Raw genomic sequence first — 21093 nt, forward strand, 5'->3', positions numbered from 1 at the left:
TAGATAAATCGCAGACTGTAAGATTAGCTAATAAATAGGACCTACACTCAAATATTGTCTGCACTTATTTAAAATAATCAATTTATTGATATTCAAATTGAGGCCATTAATATACAAAATTTAAGACTTCAATTTGTATTTTGTTGTGTAAAACGTTTAAACAAAATTGATGAATTTATACTTTACCAATAAAAATGAAGACCTTAGAATTGTATTTACATTATTATTTGTGGCTAACAAATCGGAAACAATACGTAGTACAAAAAATAAAGTATGGTGAGATATAGATTGGTTAAGAAGACAACTACAAATTGGATTTAATAGTTACAATCAACAGTTTACAACTTTTATATTGCCTATACTAGTTTTTAGTGGGATATCCTAATCTATTCCTACCGTACACTTCCCGATCCATAGCGAATTTCTCGCTCAAATTGCTCTGCCTTTAAGGTTCCATCGATGCTTTCACAATTTTTGTTGAAAACACTATAGGCGCTCATCTCGTTCCGTTTCTTGGGTTCCGTTCGGGTATTGAAGTAGATACCAAAAAGCGCGGAAAACATGAGGAAAACCAATCCGAAACTCAGCTTAATGGCTATCACATAGAGAGTTATCCAGAACAGAAGATAGACTGCCCATAGGGTGTATTTCAGAACGTTGTTTTCCCTATGGTGATGATCTGTGGATCTGGAGGGGATGCTCTCCTCTGGCAGCAATTCATTGTCACTGGAGGACGCCGCAGCTTCGTCATGGGAGTTTTCAGTGGAAACCTCCGCTTTTGTTGGTACCTAAAATAAATTAATAACAATAAATAGTACACATAGAACATATGATTAGTTTTTAACTTACCTGTTGTACCTCTATGGTTGTATCTTTGTTAGCTCCAGTCCCCAACATCCAGAATCTGCGCAATTTGTCCTTAAAGTTGTCAACAGTCTCCTTCCTTCTCTTTTGAAGGCGATATTGTCGCAGCTGCTCTTGAAAATCAGCCATAAATTAAAGCTAAAACGATTTGGTCAATTTGTAAATAAACTAAACTGGACGTGTCATCAGCTTATCGATACTCACATAGCGATAACTCCAGTGGTCTAATCGATATATAACAAAGCGCGCTCGCTAAGGTGAACCTACAAAAGCATAAGAATTAACATTTTTTCTAATTGATCTGATCACATGATGTGTTTAAAAAGACATTAAGAAAAAATAGAATTAAACGCCTTTTGCATAAGGATTATTTAACTCTCAATAAAAATTAATTTAACATGTTAAAGTATCGATATTTTTAAACTAAAATTAAAGGTATTCTTTTTGCTTTAGCTAACGGTTGAATACAAATAAATACAAATAATATTTTTTGTTAAGCTTTGCTAAATTTTTAACGAGTTATTTAAAAAAGCATTACATGGCTGTTTAAAAGGATTCTGAAATGGAAAATACTCTTGAGTATCGTGATGTTTACATCATTTACATTAAGTCTCACGTACAAGAGATACGTTTAGGTTTAAATATTACTTTATAAAAACAAAAATACTTTTTTGTATTTATATATACATTCAATGTGTAGCAAGCCTTGGTTGGATGCAAATAGGGTCGCTTCAAGGTGTCTCGTAAGTCAACATACCCCAAGCAAATACCTATGTCGACATGTATCTCCGGGATTTATGTCGGTAAGCCCAAAGTGGCATTCCGCTTTCACACTTTTAATTACCATAAGCATTAGAGGGTAAACAAATAATCATAATACTTTTTGTAAAAAAAACTGTAGCTACTGCAAGTAAGTCTACAGTTGATTATAATCACCAACATTTATTACCCCAAAGAGTATACCTCTTCAACAAAATAAACGTTTGAAGGAAATTTTCAAACTTAAACTTATTTTTTAACCCAAGATAATACATAAGCAGATAGTTGTGGGTCCAAGAGATAACATTTTAAATAGCTGCCAAAGACTCTAAATAAAGTTGTGTATTGTTTTAAAATATTTAAGAGTAATTAATAAGTACCGACCATTTTTCAATTAAACAATTTGTTAAACAGTGTCTTTACAAGCGAATTTATGATAGCACCTGTCGGCGAATGAAGCCAACCTTTGCATTATTTGCTCTAATGAATTGAAAAAACGGAATAAACGAGACAGTTCCGGTGGGTGAGAGGGGACGATCTTCTTTTTAAAGACTGACAATCGTAGTGAATGAGTGATACACATTTGATAAATAAACAGAATATCATCTAGACCCCAATTATCTTTATTGTTATGACTGATAACCCAACCTCTAGGGGCGTCCTCTATCACTCGAATCAAATTCCGCCACAGCCACTGCTTTTATACGCACTTCAACTGGGAGTCTTCTTCAGTTTTAGTTTGTCGCAGGTTCGGGAATGCCAGAAATCTTAATAGTCGATCTAAAATACCAAAATGAGTTCGGAATCGGTCCCTCAAGATGTTGAGTCGAAGCCAGCACCGTCCAAGGATCCCAACGCTGGGCACGAATATGAGGATGTGCTTCAATTAATCGGTAGTTTAAATCTCGTGCAGAACTTGAAATCCCTTGCTAAACTGTGTTCTTAATTATTTACACAAGGATTCGGGCGAGTGCAGTGGATCGTCCTTTTGGCGGCAGGACTACTCCTGATGATGGTCATAAACGAGACCATGGGCATGTCATACATAACCATCGTGTCCCAGTGCGACTTTGAAATGAATTCAATGGATAAGGCGATCATGAGTGCTGCCAGTTTCATTGGTGAGAAAGCAGTTTTTGCGTTTCGCTTTCGCATCGCAGAAGCTATTGTAAACTTTATCTTTCACGTTTTGATGGTTTATATTTCACGTGTGCCTTAACTACTTTCCAGGCATATTCTGTTCCTCCTACTTTTGGGGCTACCTAAGTGACACTGTTGGTCGAAGGCCAATATTGATATATACAACGATCGCCGGCAACGTGTTATCCTTGTGCTCCACGGTTATTCCAAACTACTGGTTTTACGTCTTTATCCGCTTTGGCGTTGGATTTTTGTAAGTACTTTTTATCATCAACGGGTAACGTGACTTAAAACTTACTCAAATACTCAACTGATATCAGGGAAATTTATTTCATTATTTTATGCAAGGGATGTTAGTCTATTCCGAGCCAGCCCTATCCCAACTGAACCGCTTTTTTCCTGGTCCTAAGCCCATTAATAAAACTATTGTAGATATTACTAAAACTAATGGAAGTACAGATCCAAAGTACTGAAAACCGAAGCACTACACATGCATGTGACTTCTCATTAATTATTATATAATTGTTATTAATTTGTTATATTTTTTAAACAGCATTGCGGGAGCATCATCAACAACCTATGCGTATCTTGGCGAATTCTTTACTCCTCGTCACCGCCCGATCGCCATTAATTATGCTAGTCTTTTTGTGGGAATTTCGACTGTTTATGTTCCTGGTAATTATCATTTTAAACCTGAAACGAATATGTAATATTAGAAATCACCCATAACAGCTACCGCTTGGTTAATCCTTTCAATGGATTGGAGTGTAAATGTGACGGAGGACTTCTCATTTCGTCCTTGGCGATTGCTGACAATTTGCTATCTGCTGCCTGGTGTCATAGGAACTCTAATGTTGTGGACCCTTCCGGAGAGTCCCAAGATCCTAATGTCCCTGCATAAGAATGAAGAGGCTTTTGCAGCTGTGGATTGGATTGCAGTTACAAACTCCGGAAAACACTTGCATGAATTCAAGGTTCATAAGTTGAAAACGGAAGCAAACTCAGACGGAGAAAATATATTACTTATATCTAAGTCAGCGTAAGTTTTTATTGCTGGTCAAATATTGATATGAAAACTAAGCTGTTTATTTTAGGTTTACCACCATTAAGAAAATGTGGAAGGAAACTCTGCCTCTTCTGAAAAGACCTCATTTGGTAAACTTCGTAATTAGCTGTACAATTATGTGCGGTTTATTTTTCAGGTAAGAAATTTTGATTTGATTTGTGATTTATTTATTTAATTAACTAATATTTTCTAAACAGTTCTTCGGGAATGGGTCTTTGGTATCCAGAAATACAAAATCGATTGGGTTCGAATACTGCCGATGATTCAATGACAGTTTGCGAAGTGATTGATGCATCAATTGATCAGATGCAAGCCAATACTACCAATAAAGTAAGTAATTTAGATTTTATTATACCCTTGCAGAGGGTATTATAATTTTGGTCAAAAGTGTGCAACGCAGTGAAGGAGACATCTCCGACCCTATAAAGTATATATATTCTTGATCAGGATCACCTCCTGAGTTGATATAGCCATGTCCGTCTGTCCGTCTGTCCGTCTGTCCGTCTGTCCGTCTGTCCGTCTGTCCGTCTGTCCGTCTGTCCGTCTGTCTGTCCGTCTGTCTGTTTCTACGCGAACTAGTCTCTCAGTTTTAAAGATATCGAATTGAAACTTTGCACACACCCTTCTTTCCTTTGCACGCAGTATATAAGTCGGAACGGCCGGGATCGGCCGACTATATCCTATAGCTGCCATATAACTGATTGATCGGAAATGCCATAACTCTGCTGTTTGTTAAGTTAGGAAGTTGGGACTTTCTATGGGTTTTATATTTGGCCAATCAATCCGACGTACCAAATTTCATAAGGATCGGCCGACTATATCTTATAGCTGCCATATAACTGATTGATCGGAAATGCCATAACTTTGGTGTTTGTAAAGTTAGGAAGTTGGGATTTTCTATGGGTTTTATATTTGGCCAATTAATCCGACCTACCAAATTTCATAAGGATCGGCCGACTATATCTTATAGCTGCCATATAACTGATTGATCGGAAATGCCATAACTTTGGTGTTTGTTAAGTTAGGAAGTTGGGATTTTCTATGGGTTTTATTTTTGCCTAATCAATCCGACATATCAAATTTCATAAGGATCGGCCGACTATATTCTATAGCTGCCATATAACTGAACGATTGGAAATGATATAACTTTGGTGCTTTTAAAGTTAGGATGTTGGGATTTTTTATGAGTATTAAGAATGCATTATGAATGATTTTGGAGAATATAATTTGCAGAATATTCTGCAAGGGTATTTCAACTTCGGCTCCGCCCGAAGTTAGCTTTCCTTTCTTGTTAGGATTGATTTAGGTTTGGAAAGCTCATAAGCAATTTAAACATTCTTTGAATAATTTGCAGATTTGTGATGATCATATCAACACTAAGAGTTACATAGACACAATTACCTATGGATCCGCCCTTATTGTGGGCTATATACTGATGGGCCTGGTTATAAACACAATTGGTCGTAAGGCCTCCATTTCTATTGGTCTTTCGTTAGCCGGAGCTTGTGCAGTGGCATTAATCTTCATCAAGGACGAAGTGGTGATTGTGGTTTGCTTCTGTTTATACCTGGTACTGCCAGGACTTTGCGTATCGATCCTAAGTGGTGCCGTCGTCGATCTTGTACCCACGCACCTTCGCGGAAAAGCGGTCTGCATTTGCCTGATGCTGGGACGTACGGGCAGCGTTTTTGGTAGTAACATCATTGGAGTTCTATTGGAGTCCTACTGCTCTCTTACCTTCGGGGTCTTCTCTGGATTCGTCCTGGGTAAGTATATGGGTTTTTAATGTTCCTCTGATAGATCATATTTGTATTATCTCTTTACAGTTTGTGCGAGCTTGACGTTACTGTTACCCATTTGAGATTTGCCACCATAATTTAAGTAATATAATTTATATTTAATATAGGCTAATAATAATAAATATTATATATAAAAGAGATATTCGTTTTTCGGCTTGGAGTAAGAAATTTGTATCTTACTATAGAAGGAAGATAGGAAGTACCTTACCTATGGTTTTATTACTACGATTCTTTTAGCCATTGAAAATAAAGCCGAGCAGCTTTTTTTTATTACCTTGTTCTTAAAAAAGGCAGTAAGAAAGAGATTGGCATTAACTCAATAAAACCAGATAAATAAACCAAACCACAACATTAAAATGGGCAATGTGGTGATTTGTGATATTCTGGGATAACATTTTAAACTGTTCTTAAAACTTTTAACTTGATTGAAACTTTGATTCATACGACTTTTTGTGCAGCATAAATCAATTTTACTCACTGTATGTAAGTCAAGTTACCAAGATAAAGTTAACTACCCCCACATTAATTTAAATATAAACAAAGCATTTTTGGGTTCTCTCTCAACCAGTTTGCAAATAAAATCGAATGCATTCACGTGCCTAAGATCTCTCGGTAAAATGCTTAAATTGAAACTAAATCGAAAATGCTTTGAGCTCAAAACGGGTTTGCGGTTCACATGTCTCTCAGTGTTCTAAGCGGGGTTATTACAATACAATGCTTAAAAGCAGGTGCCTCACAAGCTCATTGTCCAGTCGCCAAGTATCTCAGGTATGTCAAGATGCACAGCCCGCTGGAGAGCAATACCGCCGGTCCCAATGTGTGGGACTACGACATGATATTGGAGAAGATCGGTAAATTAGCTTAAGCTTGCCACTTAATCTGATGATCTTAAAAATGGATTATCTTTACACCAGGTTATGGCAAAACGCAGTGGATACTTCTGCTTGTCAGCGGACTCTTGACAATCACGTCCGTTGCAGCCCAACAAGCCATGAGTATTATTGTGATCGCCTCCCAGTGCGAATTCGAAACCTCACAGGCAGAAAAGGGCGTGATGATGGCGGCTAGTGTTACAGGTGAGTCGAGGTCTGAGTGGGGGTTTCACAGCATCACAATGGAATATTCTCATATTTGCACAGGCATCTTCTTATCGACCTATATATGGGGATACATCAGTGACGATATCGGTCGCCGGAAGGTTTTACTTTATGGTAATTTCGCCAGCAACGCACTGCAATTTGTGTTAATGTTCGTCACAAGTGTTTGGTTATTTAACATCATTAACCTACTTGTTGGAATTAGGTGAGTGTAAACAAGCTTCTGTGTACGGGAAATCATATTTTATTAACGTTTAAAATAAAAGCAAAGTTCGCTTTACCAAGATTTAACAATGCATTCATTTAAATTATTCTAATTTAAACACAGTGTCGGTGCAGTTTCAGCAGCACTTTATGCATATCTAAGTGAATTTAACATACCTCGACATCGCGCTGTGGCGATTAATTATTCGACAATGTTTGTTAGTGTTACAGCAATATATGTACCAGGTATGCAAGACTATATATAGATTCTAAGTGAATTATGTATTAAAGTAACAAAACCCCTTAAACAATTTAGCAACTGCTTGGCTGGTACTTTCGTCAAACTGGGCCATAACCATAGGTGATTTTGTTTTCCGACCATGGCGTTTGATCTTGCTAGTTAGTCTGCTACCAGGATTCATTGGAGGCCTAATATTATTAAATTATCCTGAAAGCCCGAAGCTATTGCTATCGCAAGATAAGAATAAAGAAGCTATAGAAGCTGTCTCATGGATTAGTAAATTTAACCGAGGAAAGCCGATAAATCAAGTCATAAATTGCGATGAATTCACACTGAAATCTGAAGATCCAGCTGGCGAAAATTTATTGGCCGAAAGCCAGGGATGTGGTATACTATCTAAAATTTGCAAGGCAACAGTTCCACTTTTCCACAAGCCCCATGGATTTAATTTCATCCTTTGCAATTTGGCTTTGTTTGGCATGTTTTTCAGGTAAGTTATGGGCTCTTTACATTAATCTTAATTTATAAATCGATTTAATTTCTTTCAAGTTCAAATGGCATGCAACTTTGGTTTCCAGAAATTGTTAACCGATCTTCAGGTGCTCAAACCAACTCCTCCACAGTATGCGAAATACTAAGCGTGCCTGTAGAAAGCCCCAATGCAACGGAAACTTTGGTAAGTAATCTAAATATTCTATAACAAAATATATGCTCATCATATTTATATGTTTTCTACTCAAGGTCTGCACTAATACCATTTCGAACCAAACCTATATTGACAATTTGATTGTTGGCTTTGCATTTTTAATTGGATTCTCCATCCAAGGACTGATACTAAATCCTTTGGGTCGAAAGAATGTACTTTTAGCTGCCCTGGGAGTTACAGTATTCAGTGGCGTTTTACTACACTTTATGGAAAATCCCACCGGAGTTCTTGTACTCTTTTGCCTTTACATTCTTTTGCCTGGGCTTTCGATTTCAATTATGATAGGCGCTATTGTGGATCTGGTCCCTACACACCTAAGGTAAATTTGAAACCCCATGCTGATGTTTATTTTAATTAATTCTCTATTTTTACAACTAGATCGAAGGCTGTCAGCTTTTGCATGTCCATGGGACGTCTTGGAATCATCGCAGCTACAAATCTTATGGGAGTTATGCTGCAACCTTACTGCAATACAACTTTTGCCATGTTTACTTGCACTCTTATTGGTACGTTTTTAAAACTGTCTTGCATAACAATTTTTTTAATTTTTTGTAATTTCAGTGTGTATTGTTATTGTTCATTACCTGCCGATTCGAAACTCTGCTTAGGTCTCCAGATTTCCCCCCAACTTTAATAACATCTTTTCTTATGTTTCTTATACTTAATATATGAATAATTCCAGTAATGTTGTTAAATAAAATAACTATTTTAAATGTAAGTCTTGAAATATCATTGAATGGAATGGCCCATTATTTATGGGCTTAAAAACTTTTCCTATGATTTGCAATTTTAAAAAGCCGTTTCGCATCTGTATACATATCGATAGCAGACTTGTGGTAGTGTAGAGTGCGCTTTAGTTTTGGCAAGAATGCCCTTAATAAATTACGATACCTCCGAAGGTATCGATAACATTTCGCACATAATCTTTAGCTAGAAAATCTTTGCAAGTTCTGAATACGTATCCGGATATTTTACCAGAAAGTCCGGATTATGGCGCCTCCGGCTGCGCGGGCTCGCTATATAGCCAACAAGGCCGACAACCAGATTCTGTCGAAGAAGCCCCCAAAACGACTGGGCCTGAATGGCAACAACAAATCGAAGGACGGCGCACCGGCCGGCAACAAGAAGGATAAAGATGCCAAGAAGAGGTAAGTGCGATTCTATATGTCATGATTCCAACTGATTGCGATTACTCCTTATCCACAGCAAGCAATCCGCGAGTGGGGGTCAAGAGAAGGGCTCCCCCAAACCCATTATGCCCAGTGTGCAGACCGCCTTCAAGACTTTCGTGAGTGCCCGGTTGTGCAGCGCCATTTGGGCGTACATAGCCGACTGCGACGAGACCTTCAACTACTGGGAGCCGCTGCACTACATCATTAATGGCCACGGACTGCAGACGTGGGAATACAGCCCGCAGTTTGGACTGCGATCCTACACTTACCTACTCCTGCAGGGCGTGCCCGGTTACTTTTACCAGAAGATGTTCAATCCCAGCCCCATTCTCATTTTCTACATGGTGCGGTGTATGTTGGGATTCGCCTGTGCCGTGATGGAACGCTATATGTACAAGTAAGTCTAGCTGGAGAATAACCAATACCAACAGAATGGGTAATAGCAAGAACTGTATTGCAGGTCCATTTGCCAGGAATTTGGCATACACATTGGTCGTCTGTGGCTGATTTTCCAGCTCTTTAGTGTGGGCATGTTCGTATCTAGCACTGCTCTACTACCCTCCTCCTTCTCCATGTACTTCGGATGTGCTGCCCTGGCCGCCTGGTGGCAGCAAAATTATTGTTTCGCCATATTCCTGACGGCTATATCGGCTCTGTTAGGTTGGCCTTTTGCTGCGCTGATTGGCATTCCGCTGGTGCTGGAGATGCTACTGAGGCAGCGGGATTGGAGGACCTTCATTCAGTGGACTCTGATATCTGGCGCCACCATTGCTATACCCATGATTGCCATCGATACGAGCTACTTTGGCAAATTAACATTTGCTCCTCTGAACATTGTATGGTATAACGTGTTCACCAGTCATGGACCCAACATCTTTGGCACCGAGCCGCTGAGCTACTACATTATCAATGGTTTCCTTAACTTTAACATTATTTGGGTGAGTAGAAATCGTGTATCTTATAGGACCTCTTATATGAATTTATTTTGCTGTCAGCTCTTGGCTCTACAACTACCCATCATGCTGGTCATGGACTATCTGATTGTGCCAGCCAAGTCGAAGTCTACGCTGAATTTCCCCCACTACATCTCGCTGGCTCCCCTCTATCTGTGGCTCTTGGTCTTTTTCGCCCAACCACATAAGGAGGAGCGCTTTCTGTTTCCCGTATACCCACTAATCTCGCTTTGTGGAGCTATCACCGTGGATGTGTATCAACGCATTTTCTTTCGTATCAAAATGCTGGTGTTCAAGATCAAGTCGGGAGTTCATTATCTCGACCACAGCATGTTTATTGCAATACTAGTAATGGTGACCAGTACTTTGCTAGGACTTTCTCGCGTATTTGCTCTGTACAGAAACTATCACGCACCCATGGATTTGATGCTGGAACTGAACCAGTTTAAGGCGACGCCGCAATATAACCCAGACTTGATATACAACGTTTGCATTGGCAAGGACTGGCATCGCTATCCCGGAAGCTTCTTTTTTCCTGCCAGGAATTTCCGTTTGCGTTTCCTAAAATCCGAGTTCCGCGGAATGCTGCCAGCCTACTATGTAATGGGCCACAATGCCACTCAATTGGTGCATCCGTACTTCAACGATCTTAACCAGGAGAATGAACACATGTACTTTGACTACGACCAATGCGATTTCCTCGTCGATTTCGATGAGGGCAAGTATACGCCTCTGGAACCGAACTACTCGAAACGATCAAAGGAGTGGTCGGTGATGAAGAGCCTGCCCTTCCTCATCCCGGAGAAGTCGCACAAGGTGTTACGTGCCTTCTATGTGCCATTCCTGACCGACAATCACATTCAGTATGGAGACTTTAACCTGCTCAAGCGAAAAACGAAACGCAACGGCAGGTAAAGGCAGGCCGTGCCATTTAAATAGCATTTTATACTTAGCAGAAGGGGTGGTAGACATTTGCTTTTATTAAAAAATGTAAAATTCCAAACACTTATGAAACTATAGCTCCAATATCTTATTCATATTGGATCTGAAGTATTTTCTAACTAAATTCCACCCCATAGAGTCATACTGTATTTTGTTTAATCCTTTCTATCCTACACTGAACTGTAAAATCCTACCTACTATCTATTCTAAGTGAGTGAACCGTTTTTAATCCTAGTTATTTTTGTTTTATCCATGCCAAAGTTGTGAAGATCACCAGAATCGAAGTAGAACGTAAGCCTCAACAATATAAACAACGAGATTCGTAAGCAAAACTGTTTGCATGGAAGGGCCAACACGCTTGAATGGTCGAAAACTTTATTGGACGGATCCACTTAAAATCTGGGAAGCAAAACTTTACAATGGAAATCGCTTGGACTTAGCCTAGATCGTGTGCTGGGTCTGTTTACAATGCTATATTTGGTCTACTGAATGTACATACACGTGTGCGGGGCCTAAACCTAATCCTAAACTGACTTAGCAGCGATATTTACAAGCTCTTCGGGAGGAGCAGCCTCCCGCAGTTCTAAAAGTAGACCGTCAAGTTGTTCTCCGAGGAGCCCATGGCATCGGTGGCAGATAGAAGATTGGAGCCCGCATTGGCCGAGGTGGTGGTGATGGTGGTAACCCCGCCACTTGCCGCTCCCGTGGCTGCTCCTTTCCTGTTGTTATTCTCTGTCTGCAAGGAGTCATGCTCGATCTCGTCCTCCTCGAAGAGCTGTCCATTGGCGGAGGCGCGCGACACTATGCCTGGCAAGAAGACTTTTAATAGTGAATGTTTCGGGTGAGATTGGGGTAAAAAATTGGGAAAGATCGGGGATGCAAATCTGATTCATTGATTCATTTCTTTTGTTTATCATTTTCATCAAATAAGACTTGCATCCTGGGGTAGATAAAAATTGACTGCCTCTTACTGCGAACTGTGGCGGCATAGCTCTCTCGTTGACGCTCCCGATCCCGCTCCCTTTCCCGTTCCAACAAGGCGGCGGAGCTTCCGAGGGCCATGCTACTACTGGCTCCACTGGCCACATGATGCAGGCCATTGTTCATCGGATTGGCCATGGTGATGTTGCCGCCGTGCTTCATGTGCAGCACTGAGACCCCACCGCTCGTCACGCTGGCTCCGTTGCCGTTGCCATTCCCCGCCAGCTTCTCGTGGGTAACCAAATTGGCCGAGGACACGCTGCTGTGCGCCTGGCTGTGCACCCGATTCCGACCGAGGCCCAATCCGCTGGAGGCACTCTTGCCCTGCTTTCTGGATCGCACAATGTAGCAGCTGAGTGCCACTATGATCATCAGGAAGAGGCCCATGATCATGCCAAACATGCCCAGCATGTTGCTGTTCCAGCCTGATTGGGCCAAGGTCAGGCCCTCCATTGTCACGCTCACCGGGACTGAGGTGCTCCTGGGCGGCACACCTGTGTCCGTGGCGATGGCTATCAGATGGACCGTGGACTCATTAAGGCTCTGCAGCTGCTCCGGGCGCATGTAAATATTCCCGGTGGTGTCGATTTCGAATAATCCGGCATGCTGGCCCCGCAGCGAGAGTTCCAGTTTGTCGTTGCGATCCCCGTCAGCTGCCTCAACCTTGCCGATGAGCACGCCCTCAAAGGAATCAACGCGGGACTGTAAGGACTGCTGGAAAGGAGAAGGATAAAAAGTTAAGTATAAACATTAAATAAGATATGAATAAGATAACCAGAATTCAGCTCCAGCTAGTAGTTTCATACCAATCAAATCGGGTAGCTACTCACGCTCTTGGGCACCATGAACTCGTAGTGCGTTTCCCGGAACCGCGGCTCCCAGTCATTGACATCGATCACGTCCAGCGTCAGTTCCGCGGTGCTGTTGGTCATTCCATCCGTGGCTTGCACCTGGAACTCATGCTTGGTCATCTTCTCGTAGTCAAGCGGTTTCGCCAGCACAAGTTCCCCCAGCGATCCCACTGTGAAGAACTGAGAGTTCACGGGATCGGGAATAGTATACTTAAGGTGTTTTCCGGGCTTATTGGTGGGCAGAGCAAGGATCCGATTGCCTACCGCCGTATCCTCGCGAATGCGCATGACGAATCTCTTTTGGACGAAAGCCAGAGTGCTCAGATCACTGTGACTGCCAGGTCGCGTCAACTGGACAGTGGTCAGAGCATAGCGATCGGGATTATCGATCTGCGTGGCCTTCACCACCAAAGTGGCGCCATTGGCCACGTCCGCATATCCAATCGGTGTTAGCAAACTAATGGCTCCGTTGTGCGGATGGATGCGGAAGTACTTGGCGTCCTGCGATTGGACTATCGTGTACTGGATGGGTGCACAGATGCCCTCGTCCTGATCCACCGCCTTCAGAGGCTCCGGCCGCATCCGCAGCTCACCCGGCCTGCCGTCCACTGGTATCTCTGCGGTGTAGGACTCCCGCTGGAACTTCGGATTCTGGTCATCCGCATCCGTGATGACCACCCGAAGCAAAGTGTCCGAGTGACGGGCTGGTGTGCCCTGATCCTGAGCCCTCAGCTTCACAGTGAAGTTCTGCAGCTGCTCGTAGTCCAGGGCTTTCCTCAGCACCAGCGTGCCCTCCAGGGGATTGAGGAACTGCACATACTCCGAGTACGGACCTGGCAGCACCTGGTACTCCACCGTGGAGAAGGGACCTGGTTGGTCGGCATCCTCGGCACGGGCGCCCTGAAGGATTCGAGTTCCCGGAACCGTCACCTCCGAAAGGGTCAAAGTGTAGGGGGTGCCGATCCACTGGGGGGCATTGTCATTCACATCAGTAACTCGCACATTCACGGGGATGACGAAGCTCTGTGAAGAACATAAGAACAGAGAAAAATGTAGTTACCAAAGGCTGTACTAGTCCGTGGTTTTACAGTTTAAAAAAAAATGTAACCATGATTGCCTTATTCTAAAAGCTAAATCGGAAAAATTTGAAAATGTTCTCTTATCTTAAGAACAGATTATTAATTTTCTCATTATGATCATTAATTCTGCTTTCTTAATATCTAATTGTCTAAAGCTTGATAGTTTACTTATGATATTAATTTGTTCCGCATTGGTAAACCTCTTTTAAAAGTGTAGTTCAACCAATTTTTCGAGTGTGTGCACTTCAAGACAAACACCTTATTTTGTAGCCAATGTGCTGGTCACTGACCTCCGGGGGTTCAAAGCCCAAGCACGCCGCCGAATGTCCTGCATACATTTGCATGTTTAGCGGACCTCTTGCCCCAACTAGGACATCCCCGATCCCACAAAACGCCCATGCCTACATTTCTACCCGCAAACGGAAGCCTTAATGGTTAATTTATGGCCACCAAGCTGGGGCCAACCACAGGCGCCAAAAGGGGTTGACTCCTGGGTGCTCCTCCTTCGGTGGCTCCTTGACTTGCAGCTGCAATACGAGAAGTTGATGTTGAAGTTGGAGCCAGCGTTTTGTTGATTCTAAAATTGAAATGGGCGTGCATTGTCTAACAAAAGTTTTCAATTGTTTATAGAGTTCCTCGAAAAGCCGCAACGCCAGGAGCATAAAATCGTGTTTGCCGAAATTTAACATGCTTAGCTGGCCCCAGGGAACACGCACTGTTTAGAAGAGTACGAGGTTCAAGAAGGTGGCAACTTACCTCTATATAGGTCAATTGGATGGCCATTGCACGAAAGGGTCCTTCGCAGGTGCGGAATGCGGTTGGAAAGTGGCCGGCAGAAAGAACTTCAAGGAAATGCGGTCGATGTGGGCCAGTGACCAGGCCGCCTGATTAATTGCGGCGTTAACTTGATCGACAAGTGCTTAGCCACCAACTTTAGGGGTTCGATTCGCTATGCTACCTATATTGATTCCCATTATGCTGGCTTTAACTGATTCAATCTACCCTCGTTTTTTGTGGCTATTTCTTAAGAAAAGACTGGTTTATTATTTCCGAGTCCGCTCTCGTTGACCTAATTTTACTCCCTTATAAAAAAATTAACTTTCTTGTCCAATATTGTTATATAGGATATTTTATGATTTATAATAGGTTTAGGGTTCAACCTATGCACTGTTTAAGCTTCATACCATAGAATTAACCCCAATGGATTTATAAATAAGGGGCACAAATGCATACTTTACTGCAATAAACAATTTCTTACCGGATCCGTTGAATGTCGTCGTATGCAGATGACATTCACGTAGATGGATGAAGGACCTCTCACGCCCTCCTTGTCCAGTTCCACCGATAGAGCTAGCTCCTTGGTGCCGGCATGGATCTCTACGGGAGCATTCTTTTCCCTCAGCGAAAGGGTGATGTCCCCTGTCTCAGCATTGGGATCCCCGTTGATCCTTAATTTGCCGATAATCGAACCCACCGCCAGATCCTCGGTCGCCAGGAAACTTTCCGCGGAACCACCACCCTCGAGATAACAACGGGAGTCGAGGATAGCTCCAAAAGTGGCTAGAAAGATAGGAAAACAAGGAAAGAGTTATTTATAATTTCAATTTTCAGAAAATGAAGGGAAATATCGTATCAGCTAAGACTTATTTTATCACTCAGTTTCCTAAAACAATTTCTTTTGCATTGTTTTGGGCTTAAACTTAAGCATACCTTTTAACCATTTTGTGTTTCTCTGGCCTAAAAAATTGTGTACAAAATGCTACAAATTGAACTCTCTCCCTTTCAGGCTTACTTTCGGTCCGTCCTGATAATTGCAAATTAAAAGTAAATTGCAGCGACAGGTGGAGGAAGCCACCACAGAGAGTGCCGGTTGGTCCAGTGTTTGTGTTCCAGTGAGCCAGCTGTCCGAATCGCCAGACATGTTTGCTCGTACCTCGGATACGCTCTACTAAGCTTCCGTTTTCTTTCATTTCGAGTGCTGCAATTCTCGGCCAGCGCTGCACAGGCGAAGACCACCACTGCGGGTCCAAGTAGATCCAAGTGGGCAACTGGCCACATCAAACATCTCTCGACTCCTCTTTGGGTGATTCGCAGCCGATTTTCGTTTCCGGACAAGCTCTGATATCTAATTGTGTTAGTGTGCAATGGGTAAACTTGGGACGGTCATGCAAATTTTGCAAACACTTGCCCTCCTCGTATGCAAATAAATTGGTACAATTTTATTTAAAAAAAAATAGTGGAAGAAAGTATTAAATTTGCTCAACTATTTTTGAGGGATTTACTTTATTTGACCCATTTTATTATGCTATTGCTTTTTATTTCTGAAGCCCTATATTCGTTTTACTTTACAAATATGGAACACTTTTTTTGTAAAATAAAATCTTGAGTTTCCTAGTTTCTTTAGCAGTTCTGTTTTTTCTAACCTTTTTTAAAGAGCTATGAGCTGTTATTATTATATTATATAAGGGATAAAACTGAGCCCATGCTCCCATGGGAGCATGACATAACACCTTTTTTGGCCAATGCAATTATAAACTCTTACAAGTATCCCCCATCATATGTTCCGGTTTTTACCTCCAACCCCTTGACCATCTAAACAACAAGTTCTTATTATGTGGTAACAGCATAATTGTTGTTTGTTTTCTTAATTTCGTTCTGGTAAACGGTTGTTGGTTGTTGGTTTCCAAACGGTTTGCGATGACCCTGGCTGGGGGTCGGCAGTCATCTCCGGGATTTTCTCCATGTGGCGTGCAGATGAGATATGGCGAAGTGAAATCTTCTACTTGTTTTCAAGATCTCTGTTGTAGGTTAATTGTTGTGACATTGGGCAATGCACATGGCAATGAAGATCTCTGCTCGTGGACTTTCTTCGACAGTTAAAAGTTTTGGAAATTAGTCTAATTGCTGCGGATTTATTACAAAATCTCTCAGATGTGTGCTGATAGCTCACGTACATAAACTACATGCACTACTTTCCGGAGAAAATGGAAAGTTTTTAAATCGCAAATTGAAATCGGGACTACGCACTGGAATCCCGCTGTAAAAACATATTTCGATTACCCAACTAACCTACTAATTAGTAGCAAATGCATGTATGCAATCCACTTTATTTAAAAACCAAGACTAATTAGAGTCATCGGATTCCAAAACTCATCCATAAGGTGCAAATACCTGGAGCGTAAATCCGCGAAGCTTTACACAAATAGAGTGGAGATTAAAGACCAATCCCAAGCCCACCTTCCGATTACATAAGTTCTACTTTTATTTTTATTTTGCAAAGTCGGAGAGTGTAAAACAAATGAAAGTGAGTTGGCGGCTGAACAAATTTGGCCAAATACATGAATGTACATATGAATATGGGGGAGAAAAGTTTCAACAATCAAAAAGTTCAGAAAACAAATTTTCATTTGGTTTTGTTTTGGTTTCTTTTGATAAAACAACACCATAAAAAAACCAAAAAGAGAAAAAGTGCCCGTTCAGCTTGGTGATTTTCATGAAAACGCCAACGAAAAGACAAACTCCTCGGTCTGGGCCACTGACTTTGGCATAAGGTATAAGGTATAAGGGGTTTATTTTTGGGATTCCGATTTGGATTCGGATTGGGGCCTGCCAGCGACAGTAACAACAACTTGTGGCTCCGTACCATGCGAGTTCTGTCTGGTTAAACATTGTAAGCATCGGCATAAGTATTTCGCAATCAATTTTTGTGGCACAGGTCAAGCTATATGTGGGCTATGGCAAAACCCGTTAGGGAAGAACTTGAACTGTGACATGCCCATTAAAGATACATGATATATTCTTTGCCCAAGTGGAGTAACGATAGCACTCAAGTATGACAATGTAATGAACCGAAATTAATGCACTAAATGGAACTTGAAACTGGAGCAACTTCATGACCACAATCGGCTTGGATCCATGCGTATCCATATCCAGAAAAGGAAAACTATTTATCAGTTGGGATTTCGTTGGGGCTGGAAGGTGGTAAAACCCAAGTTAGTCACGTAAAAAGTTTTATCCGTCATAAATCGTTGGACCAGAACGACGTTGATGTCTCCGTTCGTTTTCTTGGCTGACTTTTCTTTTTAATTTATCGAGTCTCGCTAGCAATTTCACCATTTTCAGTTTTTACTTTTCGAGGGTTACATGCGGTTAATTACTTTGTTTGTTTTCGATTATCAAAGACGACACTTGATTCCACAATTACTTAACCAACATTCCAAGCCAATAACTATACACATTGTTAAGAGGAGGTTATTATTGTCATGCTATGAACTAAATATTGTATTCAATTTGTTTAAGACTGCAGTCCTTTCTTATGTTGTGTAAGAACAAAAATGTTTAAGATTTATATATTTTTGTAAGTAGAGAAAGTACATATAGTAAATTGAAAGAACTCACCATTATTTAAATAGCACAAGGCGAAGATCAAATAGCATATCCAATGATGATTTATCCACATTTTGTTTAACAATATCTTAGGACCCGCAATCACGTTAATTTAAAGTTTTTTAGCTTTTTAGAGCAACATAACACTTCCGCACAAATCATAAAATGATCGTTAAATCTTTGCAGTAAAAACTTGTTCACATCACTTGAAATTCCTTCATAATAAATTTTTAGTTTCCTATTTTAACCAGAAAGTGTTAAGTGTTTGGTTATTACTGTTGAGTTATTGCCCGCTATTTTTTATTTAAGCAATAAATTTGCATATATCTTTGATGTACCATAACCGTTCTCAAATTAAATTTACGTGCAACTTTTCTTAAATTACCAAAATGGCAATTTGAAATGGATAACTGGATAGGGAAAAACTAGTCTTCTAGATTATTACAAGATTATTAGATAGACAAAACACTTTGGCACAGAAACCAAAGCAACTGGAACATTAGCACTCCTCACCGCCTAACCATCTAGCAACTGAAAGTTGTTCTTCATCTTTAGCATATTTTTCACCCCGACCGCTTCCTTTTCTCCATTGTCTTCTGGTTGTGGAGCAAATGTCGCACACATGTCACACACATGTTGGAAGTTTGGAGGTGGAAGTTGGAGTCGGGTCGCTTGGTCGGTTGCCACATTGCCTTAGTTGTTGTCACCAGCGGAATTGGCGGTATTTTATTCCACCAGCAACACCAAGAATAACACAAGCGATAAAGGGATGATGCTTTCAAAAAGCGAGGCTTTACATACCCTGTTTAATTTTTTATTAAAATAACTTATAACATATATATGCAAAGTTCTCATAACACCTATTGAATCTATTGATCAGAATTCCATACTAACTGGATTAACTAATTATATTAATCTGCATTTCGCAAAGAGTTATACTGAGTGTCAAAAGAATAAGATACCTCAAAAAAGGATCCTGAAAAACCAAACTGAAAAATGGAATAGATTTTTTCGAAATGATACTGATATTCAATGTATTATGCTTGATATTATCTATTGGCTACCAACTTAAGATCAAACTACAATACCTTTTACAAAATAAAAGGGTGTAAAAACAACCACAGCCACTAAAGGCGGTGGCAATGTTTTTGTTTTTGTTTCCTTGGTTCCGGCATTTTCGTACCAGTGGAAGAATTTCAAACGCCCGTTTACACGGCCCAAAGGAGCTTCCTCCTGGCCAGGATTTATGGCATACCACAGCAGGTGGGTGGGGAAAGTGTGAGGAGTGAGAGGCGTGTTGCATTGGGGTGGCTGATCAAGGGGTTCGGGGAGGACAGACAAACATTTGCATACAAATCAGCCGCTGGCCGTTGGCCGATGGCCGATGGCGAAAATGAAAACGCTTTTTTGACCGGAAGCCCGCAGAAGCGCACAAAAAAGTCATTCACCTGTGTAAAAACGGTTACATATTCAATATACGCTTGCTGCGCGGGCTGTGAACTTGTTTTCCCTGGGGTTTTTCATTCGCCACTTGCAGATTCGCAAAAAAATTTTAACTGATTTATAGCAAATGGGAAGTTTAATTGGGGATTCCGGGAATCATTAAAAGATGTTATGAAAGGACAAGTACTACATTAAGCTCATAAAATTGTATACTAAATTGTGTCTAAGTTTTAATTTATAAAAACTGTCAATTTTTATTTTGATAAATAATATCCTAAACAATATTTACTTAAATTTGTAATGCCATAAATACTTAAAGATTTTTCAAAGGTATTTAGGAACTTTCATCTTTTATTATCATGCCCTTAAAAATCAAATTTTTAAAGCAAGGTTTTAATAGGCGCAGCAAATCTTCTGACATAAATTGTTATTTCAAGTTAGGCAAAAATCCTGTCACTTTCTTAATAGCAAACTCTTTTCCACATGACTCATGAATTTTAAATTCAACACAATTCATTATTATTTTTGTAAGTTACACTGTATTTATGCTTTACCAACACGCACTTTATCCTTTCGGTGGTTTTTAACCTGAGCACTAACAAATTCTTAAGCTCATTTATTGTTATGATTGCGATTGCAATGCACAAAGAACACAGTTGGCCGAAACGCTTTTATTTGTACCACTCCGAAGCGCTAAACGAGCTCCTCGCATCGCGATCCAAACACAAACTGATTTTCCATAATGTTGCCAAAGCCGTGCCCCCTAACAACCGACAGCAATAAAAGCAGCAACAGCCTGTAAAGCCGGTGTGCGTTGGACTTGTGCTCACTATCAACATGCATGCACACATGCCTACGGTTCTGATCAAAATAATAGCAGTGTCTAGACAATCAAAAAAAAATATTGCAAAGTACGTAGACATCTTTAAAATAGTTTTTTTTAAGTCCTTCGGATTATTCCGTATCTAATGGTCTAATATATAGTTTTATATTTATCTTCTATTAGTTCCAAAAGAAATAAATAACCGACAATGTTTAAATGAAATTCTAAACAATATTAAAACTTATTGAACAAATGTACGAATTATTATTTTTACTTTTATTGAATATCCGGAGTCTCAAATCGAGGCAGAATGAATTCTTCAAATGGCAATAATTTTGACCGCTGCTGTGTTTAAACGATGGAAGCCTCTCTGGACGCCAGCTTTTACTTGTGTTGAAAATGTTTCCACATCACTCGTCAAGCGTTTCGGCTGGAAAGAAGCGAGAAGAAACGGAAAGCGGCGGTGGCAGTGCCATGACAACAACAACGGCTAGCTGCCACAGCGCACGCGCCCCAGCTGGAATTGATGAGTATGAGTTTATTCCAGAGCAGGAGGCAGTTCCTCTCTGGGGCTCTCTTCTGCCTTC

At 40.7% G+C, this 21093-nt stretch overlaps 5 protein-coding genes across 8 annotated transcripts; 3 read left to right on the forward strand and 2 right to left on the reverse strand.

Annotated features, from left to right (window-relative positions):
- Positions 1 to 47: 47 nt before the first annotated feature.
- On the reverse strand, positions 48 to 1067 carry LOC108045660. Its single transcript, XM_017125048.2, has 2 exons — positions 850 to 1067; positions 48 to 788 (listed from the first exon to the last, which is right to left on the reverse strand). Exons 1-2 carry the CDS (start codon positions 991 to 993, stop codon positions 393 to 395), a joined length of 540 nt encoding a protein of 179 aa, XP_016980537.1. The 5' UTR covers positions 994 to 1067; the 3' UTR covers positions 48 to 392.
- Positions 1068 to 2370: 1303 nt separating this feature from the next.
- Positions 2371 to 5766, forward strand: LOC108045639 (synaptic vesicle glycoprotein 2B). The gene is made up of 9 exons (XM_017125021.2): positions 2371 to 2516; positions 2583 to 2744; positions 2854 to 3016; positions 3317 to 3438; positions 3496 to 3802; positions 3858 to 3965; positions 4027 to 4159; positions 5184 to 5595; positions 5656 to 5766. Exons 1-9 carry the CDS (start codon positions 2417 to 2419, stop codon positions 5688 to 5690), a joined length of 1542 nt encoding a protein of 513 aa, XP_016980510.2. The 5' UTR covers positions 2371 to 2416; the 3' UTR covers positions 5691 to 5766.
- A 624-nt stretch (positions 5767 to 6390) lies between these two features.
- LOC108045643 (synaptic vesicle glycoprotein 2B) lies at positions 6391 to 8594 on the forward strand. The gene is made up of 9 exons (XM_017125025.1): positions 6391 to 6479; positions 6543 to 6704; positions 6768 to 6930; positions 7054 to 7175; positions 7246 to 7660; positions 7720 to 7846; positions 7912 to 8195; positions 8255 to 8382; positions 8438 to 8594. The coding sequence occupies exons 1-9, from the start codon at positions 6407 to 6409 to the stop codon at positions 8482 to 8484; spliced, it is 1521 nt and encodes a 506-aa protein (XP_016980514.1). The 5' UTR covers positions 6391 to 6406; the 3' UTR covers positions 8485 to 8594.
- A 191-nt stretch (positions 8595 to 8785) lies between these two features.
- LOC108045669 (alpha-1,2-mannosyltransferase ALG9) lies at positions 8786 to 11269 on the forward strand. The gene is made up of 4 exons (XM_017125061.1): positions 8786 to 9024; positions 9083 to 9445; positions 9509 to 9986; positions 10044 to 11269. The coding sequence occupies exons 1-4, from the start codon at positions 8867 to 8869 to the stop codon at positions 10914 to 10916; spliced, it is 1872 nt and encodes a 623-aa protein (XP_016980550.1). The 5' UTR covers positions 8786 to 8866; the 3' UTR covers positions 10917 to 11269.
- Positions 11270 to 11379: 110 nt separating this feature from the next.
- On the reverse strand, positions 11380 to 20452 carry LOC108045668 (protocadherin gamma-B4). 4 transcript variants are annotated; one of them, XM_017125059.2, is made up of 6 exons: positions 20242 to 20452; positions 18253 to 18455; positions 15113 to 15414; positions 12755 to 13798; positions 11915 to 12638; positions 11380 to 11750 (listed from the first exon to the last, which is right to left on the reverse strand). In XM_017125059.2, exons 2-6 carry the CDS (start codon positions 18311 to 18313, stop codon positions 11527 to 11529), a joined length of 2355 nt encoding a protein of 784 aa, XP_016980548.1. In that variant the 5' UTR covers positions 18314 to 18455; positions 20242 to 20452; the 3' UTR covers positions 11380 to 11526. The 4 variants fall into 4 exon arrangements, with proteins under 4 accessions (XP_016980548.1, XP_016980549.1, XP_016980546.1 ...); XM_017125060.2 differs by having other exon boundaries at positions 11915 to 12635; positions 18253 to 18478; positions 20238 to 20266; XM_017125057.2 differs by having other exon boundaries at positions 18253 to 18478; positions 20238 to 20266.
- Positions 20453 to 21093: the final 641 nt, after the last annotated feature.

This window comes from Drosophila rhopaloa, unplaced genomic scaffold (assembly GCF_018152115.1).
Source record: "Drosophila rhopaloa isolate 14029-0021.01 unplaced genomic scaffold, ASM1815211v1 contig_167, whole genome shotgun sequence".
NCBI lineage: Eukaryota > Metazoa > Arthropoda > Insecta > Diptera > Drosophilidae > Drosophila > Drosophila rhopaloa.

What these genes read in the sequence shown, in the direction of transcription:
- LOC108045660 (XM_017125048.2), bottom strand. Translation starts at nt 993, where the DNA reads ATGGCTGATTTTCAAGAGCAGCTGCGACAATATCGCCTTCAAAAGAGA. An exon ending in CAACCATAGAGGTACAACAG is followed by an intron (nt 789 to 849) that starts GTAAGTTAAAAA and finishes AATTTATTTTAG; the next exon opens with GTACCAACAAAAGCGGAGGT.
- LOC108045639 (XM_017125021.2), top strand. Translation starts at nt 2,417, where the DNA reads ATGAGTTCGGAATCGGTCCCTCAAGATGTTGAGTCGAAGCCAGCACCG. An exon ending in TTCGACTGTTTATGTTCCTG is followed by an intron (nt 3,439 to 3,495) that starts GTAATTATCATT and finishes CACCCATAACAG; the next exon opens with CTACCGCTTGGTTAATCCTT. An exon ending in TTACTTATATCTAAGTCAGC is followed by an intron (nt 3,803 to 3,857) that starts GTAAGTTTTTAT and finishes TGTTTATTTTAG; the next exon opens with GTTTACCACCATTAAGAAAA.
- LOC108045643 (XM_017125025.1), top strand. Translation starts at nt 6,407, where the DNA reads ATGCACAGCCCGCTGGAGAGCAATACCGCCGGTCCCAATGTGTGGGAC. An exon ending in GATGGCGGCTAGTGTTACAG is followed by an intron (nt 6,705 to 6,767) that starts GTGAGTCGAGGT and finishes ATATTTGCACAG; the next exon opens with GCATCTTCTTATCGACCTAT. An exon ending in TACAGCAATATATGTACCAG is followed by an intron (nt 7,176 to 7,245) that starts GTATGCAAGACT and finishes TAAACAATTTAG; the next exon opens with CAACTGCTTGGCTGGTACTT.
- LOC108045669 (XM_017125061.1), top strand. Translation starts at nt 8,867, where the DNA reads ATGGCGCCTCCGGCTGCGCGGGCTCGCTATATAGCCAACAAGGCCGAC. An exon ending in GATAAAGATGCCAAGAAGAG is followed by an intron (nt 9,025 to 9,082) that starts GTAAGTGCGATT and finishes CCTTATCCACAG; the next exon opens with CAAGCAATCCGCGAGTGGGG. An exon ending in ATGGAACGCTATATGTACAA is followed by an intron (nt 9,446 to 9,508) that starts GTAAGTCTAGCT and finishes ACTGTATTGCAG; the next exon opens with GTCCATTTGCCAGGAATTTG.
- LOC108045668 (XM_017125059.2), bottom strand. Translation starts at nt 18,313, where the DNA reads ATGTGGATAAATCATCATTGGATATGCTATTTGATCTTCGCCTTGTGC. An exon ending in GACGACATTCAACGGATCCG is followed by an intron (nt 13,799 to 15,112) that starts GTAAGAAATTGT and finishes TGTTCTTCACAG; the next exon opens with AGCTTCGTCATCCCCGTGAA. An exon ending in CTATGCCGCCACAGTTCGCA is followed by an intron (nt 11,751 to 11,914) that starts GTAAGAGGCAGT and finishes TCTTCTTGCCAG; the next exon opens with GCATAGTGTCGCGCGCCTCC.